Below are 6,685 nucleotides of genomic sequence, written 5' to 3' on the forward strand. Positions count from 1 at the left end.
ACTGGAAAGTGACCTGAGATGACATGATGTGAATTGGAGCTATAGAAATAAACTGAATAGAATTTAATCTGTGTAGTGAATAAATAAAACCGATTTATTCACGTCAGACAAAATAAAAGAAAAGCATCACACCACAAGCCATAAAACAGTACAGTGTCTTTAAATTGACCTTTTTTTCCTTTATATAGTTGGACTTACATGGTAACGTAGGAGAACTGCCCACAGAACTGCTGCTGGATGAGATTTTGCAAGTTGGGATTCTTCTCCTTGGACAAAGTCTCCTCCAACAGAGACAGGAAAAGATTGGAGAACTCCTGGGCATCCTGGCGAAACAAATAAAAGACATTTAGTGATCAGACTTTGAAAGAAACCCCTCATTAATTATAAAAAGCCGAGCTGAAGTTTCCAGTCCGTGTCACGTGTGATTAGGGGATCCAAATGTAAAGAAAACAAACTATCATCCAGACAAACAGATCAGGTGAACTTTTCTCCATATTCCTGATCACTCAGTAGATGAAGGGAGTCATTGAAATAAATCAGGTGTAATTGAACAAGATCACCTTAAATAGATAACTACAACACAACTACTTAAAAAACTAATAGAATGAAATGAAAACTGTACGGCAAACATTACATGTGGAGAGCAAATCTTCATTTAAAGTGTTTCAGCTATAAAACTAGCCTTAATTAAAATTAGGATGATGACCACAGTTTGTATCTTTTTTTACTGAGAGGAGTCTGGCTGCAGATCTGCACCGTCAGGACCGGAACTTTATTCCGGAGCTTCAGGAACAGAGCTTAGCACGTATTTGCTGCTGGATTTTATTAGAAGATGACACTTTTTTTTTTCTGCGAGATGAGTGCTCACTTAAATCTGCCTTTTGCCCACTTTTCCCAACTTAAAGACCAAGAACACTTTTTAAACATTTTACAATAATTTTTGGGGGATTTTCTTTTACCTATTCCAACATTATCCCTCTCTTAAGCCGGGCGAACACTTCAGGATATTTTAAATCGTTGCACGCAGCTATAGCTCACACTGTACGACCAAACTGCAGGGTTTAACAGCTCACAAATTTTGTTCTTAGATTGTGCGACCCGACGATCTGATGCGATCCACCTGCTCACACTGTACGTTAGAGTCCTGCAACGGGTCGGGTACCCCAGGGTCCCCGACGGGTCACCCGTTAAAATGCTCTTTTGTGGGTGAAAAATACATAAATAAAAATAAACGGGTCGGGCGGATATTTTTTTAGTGCGGGCGGGTAGTTGGTGATTTTTTTTTTTATGCGTGTGTGTTGTTATGGACATCAGAAATGTTCTATTAATCAGGCCACAGTCAGTGCATACACGTCTGCTGCAGTGTTAATGGCGCTGTTCTGCAGCGCAGCGTACTATAGCCTATTACTTGATGTGTTAACGGGTCGGGTTGCGGGTTAAATATCAATGGGTCGGGTCGGGTTCGGATTTGAATTGAAGATATCCGCGGGTGACGGGTCGGGTTCGTTAGTCATCCTAACGGGTTCGGGCGGGTGCGGGTTGGTAAAACTCGACCCGTGCAGGACTCTGACAGTTTAAATCTGCTGTTCAACAATTAAAACACTACTAATAAAATAAGATAAAACAGATATTTTAAAGTTTGTTTTGTTCTTTACTGTTTTCTCTGATGTTGTGGGAAAAAACAGAACTTATTCATCTATTTTGGTCAAATATCCCGGTATTCAGTGTGAGAACACAAAGCTAAGTTAATTTGAAATCACATAGCCTCCATTGGCAAATCTATATGGTCCAACAGCAAATGGAAGAACAACACAAAGTTACTAAAAGAATAGAGAATATAATACTGGCAAACACTCATTAGAGACGTCTTTATAAAAGAAATTTGTTTTATTTTGTTATTTTGACATTTTCTTGGGTTTTTTTTAACGTTATCCAGTTGAACTAGAAGAGATTATATCTATATAGATATGTATATAAATATACACGTATATATATATATATATATATATATATATATATATATATATATATATATATATATATATATATATATATATATATATAGTTATATATAGTTATATATCTATATAAATCATTAAACAAACATATTTCTATAATGAAGACCCTGGAAATAAACTGGGGAACTTAAAATATTTTTGGTATACTAGCTTTTATTTTTATCTTACTTTTAATTTGAAAGGGTTTAAATAAACTTCTGGTCCTGACAGAGCAGGTCTGCAGGGGGTTTACCTGCTGCTGTCCTGTATCCAGACCCAGTGCTTTCACCAGGCCTGACGGGTCAATGTACTTTCTGTTGCTATTTTGCAGGAGGGCAAATAGGTACTGCAAGTGCTCACATATGGACTGTGGTTCATAATCTGAAAGACAAACAGTCAAATTATACATTTGACACGGATGCAAATCGAGTTATCACACTTTATATCTGGCTAAAATCAGTTAATGGTCAATTATTTTTATTTATATAAGTAAGATGTTTTAGAGAACATGTAGCTTTGGAATTTACCAGAATCAACATTGTGTTCCTGTGCCCGGGAATTCTGACACTGATAGAGGCTACTACGAAGCTCCAGGTTATGGAACCACACTTGCAGGAATGTGTTGACATAACAAGTTGCACCAAGGTTGGTCAGGCCAACAAAAATGTTCTGGAAGGGAGCAAAGAGATAAACTAGTACAGAACAGAGTCCTAAAATAAGTCCAGGGAGATTTAATTGACTTAATATTAACAAATGGTATGCAATTTACAAAGTACCTTTTCTCTGCGTTCAGAATTTGGATCATCAATATTATGGAAAGTGTTTTCATCAATCTCTCCAAGCCACACCTGTTCCCCAATCCCAACCAGACAGTTGGGATTCCCTTTGCAATTCCTCCTATGAAGAAAAAAAAAAACATATATATATATACATTTTTTTTCTTTTTATCAGTGTCACTTTTGCTATGTTTCTCTAATATTAGCGAAAACATACATTTTGATAACAATGAAATTCGATTCTTTTCAAGAATCAATACTATTAATATCAGCAAACTGTGATTAAACTTTAAAAGTTTGTGGCTAAGTTCAAAAAATAGCAACATACATAACAGATTGTGGAGGAAAAAGAGCCAACAGTGACAAAAAAACTAAAAGAATAATAATTTACTGATCAAGCAGAGCGGAATTTATCATCAGAAGAGGAAAACGCAACAGGAGCACGTTGAACAATAATATAAAGCTGTAAAGGTTTATAAACCTGCGACATAACCATCCATAAACTTGCATAAGCAAAACAAAAGAATATTATACATGTTTAAAGTGTTTGACATCTCTATAAAGCTCTACAGAAGGATTTCTGAGCAAGTTAAAAATACACCAGGAACCAAAACTTGTGGATGTGGAATAAAGCACTGCTTTTTGTGCACACACACACACATATATAGTGAATATATACATAGTATATATATATATATATATACATAGTATATATATATATATATATATATATATATATATATATATATATAGTATATAAAAGAGACAATTTGATAGTTTAACTTCACAAAATGAAATTAAATCCTTCACAATCTTATATGTTATAAAAGATCCATACTGTACCTGCAGATTCCCCTCTTGCAGGCCGGGATGTTGATTCGATATGCTAGCTCTATATGCTCCTGCTTTATGTCTTCTGGTTTGACAGTTTCCACCCACAGCCACGCGGCTTTATCCAGTTTAACGCGGGGAGCCATTTTATTTCTACACACAACAGAGAAGAAAGCAAACAAATAAAATCATTCAAGGCAACCAGACGGCTCCCTGGACATGCTAACATCATCAGAAGCTAACTGTTAGCATACAACTCAATTACAATCATCCTGTTGTCAGTGCTACTTATGTTTAGCCAACTAAAGTGGGTCCATTTAGAGTGTCACGACAAAACTGAACTTACACAATCGAGCATCCATATCATCTAAACAGATATAATAAAATAAGACAGCTACCAACAAATATTAGTTAGAAGCGTCTGCGCTAAAGACTGAACTCGTGAAGTTAGCCTGTTAGCTTAATGTAGCTAGCTGCTTGTGCTAGCACAGACACACTCTGACGCTAATATAAACAATCTATTCTGTTAAATATAAGTATTATCTAACCTCTCATGCGTGTAGCTGCTTCACCATTGTATGCGTGTTAGGTTATAACATTTTATTAGCGGTTTATTTTAGATTTAGCGCCTTTGCGTCAGTTTATAAATAAATAATTCCTCCGCTTAAAATCCACGCTACGTAAACTAGTGACGCAGGTGACGTAGTTACAGAAAGGGACGTACCCGCAAACACATTTTCTCTTTTAAAAATTTAGATTTGGTTTGATCTAAATGATACTTTTACTGGATCGACTGCGGGCAAAACCAACCAACTATAAAAAAAAAAAAAAAAAAAAAAAAAACTTTTTTATTTTTTAATACTTGAGCTGATATTTGTATTCCTATACTGGGGCTGCAGGGGGCGCTGTTTCACAAGTAAAAATAAATGGTTCCTAAACTTGTGCAAAAAACAAGACATTGGATTGACACATAAGTAACTATTTTGTTTATGTAGTTTGATTTTTCTTTATAATATGTTTGATCAATCTGACTGACTTTTAAAGTTCACAGTGAGCTCAAGTTTTAAGTGTGGTAAGCATCAGGCTCTACTGGCCACACTAGAATCACTAAAGTATCCCAAATCCCAGATAAGAAGGTGATAGGATGCAGTGCAGCGGCAACTAGAGGACTTTTAACAACACTTACGTCAATTATTGACGTAAAATCAAGTTTCAGCTGAAAATAATTAAATGAGGAGTTTGTTATATTGTAAATTTCCATCATCTGACACAGTACACAACATTTTGTTAAAACCCAACAGCTGTAAATACATCTGTGAACTGCAAGTTACAATCTGTTTGCACTCTATGGAAGGAAAGAAGGAAGGAAAAAAGCAACAAAGGAAGGAAGAAAGAAAATATTTTGGTTTTTAACAACACTTTATTTACACAATTCAAACAATAAAATCAATTATTGGTGTAAAAAGTCAGTTAAAAATCACTATTAAGTTAAAAACAGGTGTGGCGACATTATGGGAAATTTTTTTCAAACCAAATAGATTTCTCAAGAACGCCACCCTGGGAATTTCACCCAGGGAATGGTACCCTCTTTTTAAGGCGCACAGGCTCAGTTATGCAGGGATTGAGACATCTGAGCCAGTTTCAAGAATGATAGATAGATAGATAGATAGATAGATAGATAGATAGATAGATAGATAGATAGATAGATAGATAGATAGATAGATAGATAGATAGATAGATAGATAGATAGATAGATAGATAGATAGATAGATAGATAGATAGATAGATAGATAGATAGATAGATAGATAGATAGATAGATAGATAGATAGATAGATAGATAGATGTTGCAGTATCTATAACAACCCAAACACACAGGGTTTTAGAATTAGACATCCCCAGTTATTAATTTCATTCACTCACCAGATCTGAATACCCTGTTAAAAAACTTCACACCCATGAGTAGAGGTGATGCAGCCTGATGATATTTACACCGTCAGATACCTTTCCCCCCATGTTAACAAGAGGGGAACGCTATCTGACGGAGTTTAGAAGCCCATCTGATGTCATTGACGTTGAGTTGCAATAAATGCTAAACTCTCTGCAGGTTCTTGTCTTTGTCGTCCGCTCTATTCAGCTGGCTTTGAAACATACGGCGAGAAGGTGGGGGCCGGGTGGTGAGGGTTACGGGGCGAGAAAGGCAAAAGTAATGCAATAGTTACTTTTACTAGTAACTAGTTACTTTTATTGTGGAGTAACTCAGTTACTTTTTGGGAGAAGTAACTAGTAACTATAACTAACTACTTTTCCAAAGTAACGTGCCCAACACTGCTCGTCATTTTTTTGCCCCCTTCTTGTGAGGATTCTTGGTTCTCATTTTTAGGTGGATTTCTGTTTTTTTAATTTTTGCTTCTGTTACCCCTTTTGTTATTAAATCTTCTGAAAACAACCAAAACCATCAAAAACCATAATGACTAAATGCGACTAAAACCAATATGGGTTTCATCCTGAAGACTAAGACTAAACCTAAGATGTCTGTCAGAAAAAAACAGTGATCTTTATGTTTAAAAAAGGAGGCTGTTGGGAGCTGGAAGAAGTACCACCTTTCTCCAGCAGAGTCCTCCGTGGATCCTCCTGAGCTGAGCTTCCTGCACAGCTGCAGCCCATTCCATCATCAGAGGATCCACAGTACTTAAGCTGTCTTCAGACCTTGCCTCAACGCCGCAGTGTTGATCCTGTTGGTTAGCACCTAAGCCTAGCATCTCTGTGAACCTTTGTTGACTTTTGAATCCGGACAGGATTCTAACCTTTGTCTCTGTCTTCCAGGAAACCAGTCTTTCTCCTGTGAAGCTCAGGAAGAGCTTAACCTGTCGAGCCTGCCCTCTGAGCCAAACCTGAAGCCTCTCTCTGAACTTCCATGCAGCTCTGGACCAAGAGCTGGAAACTCAAAGCCAAGTTCTGCTCATTCTTAAGAAGTAAGACGCTGAAGCAGCTTACGGACTCTGCTGATCAAATCCTCTCCAGATCCAACAGTTTCCCTCTCAAGGCTTTAATCAAGAACCCTCAAGGTACAAACCTGAAAC

General features: G+C 36.7%; 1 protein-coding gene across 3 annotated transcripts in view; it reads right to left on the reverse strand.

Annotated features, from left to right (window-relative positions):
- Positions 1 to 4,309, reverse strand: part of usp48 (ubiquitin specific peptidase 48) — a 41,908-nt gene extending 37,599 nt beyond the window's left edge. For 2 of the 3 annotated variants that reach the window (XR_005281147.1, XM_038289181.1), the window contains exons 1-6: positions 4,153 to 4,309; positions 3,617 to 3,757; positions 2,774 to 2,894; positions 2,525 to 2,666; positions 2,251 to 2,378; positions 199 to 323 (exon numbers count right to left, since the gene is read on the reverse strand). Coding sequence is in view for 2 of the 3 variants with exons in the window: in XM_038289181.1 (XP_038145109.1) it covers positions 199 to 323; positions 2,251 to 2,378; positions 2,525 to 2,666; positions 2,774 to 2,894; positions 3,617 to 3,750 (650 nt within the window). In the remaining variant the exon portion in view is untranslated. Of the gene's footprint in view, positions 1 to 198; positions 324 to 2,250; positions 2,379 to 2,524; positions 2,667 to 2,773; positions 2,895 to 3,616; positions 3,758 to 3,950; positions 4,089 to 4,152 lie in introns of those variants that run through there. The other variant, XM_038289182.1, reaches the window with a different exon arrangement.
- Between the last annotated feature and the right edge of the window lie 2,376 nt (positions 4,310 to 6,685).

The sequence above is a fragment of the Cyprinodon tularosa genome, unplaced genomic scaffold, assembly GCF_016077235.1.
Source record: "Cyprinodon tularosa strain WSP-4 unplaced genomic scaffold, ASM1607723v1 ctg264, whole genome shotgun sequence".
Taxonomy (NCBI): domain Eukaryota; kingdom Metazoa; phylum Chordata; class Actinopteri; order Cyprinodontiformes; family Cyprinodontidae; genus Cyprinodon; species Cyprinodon tularosa.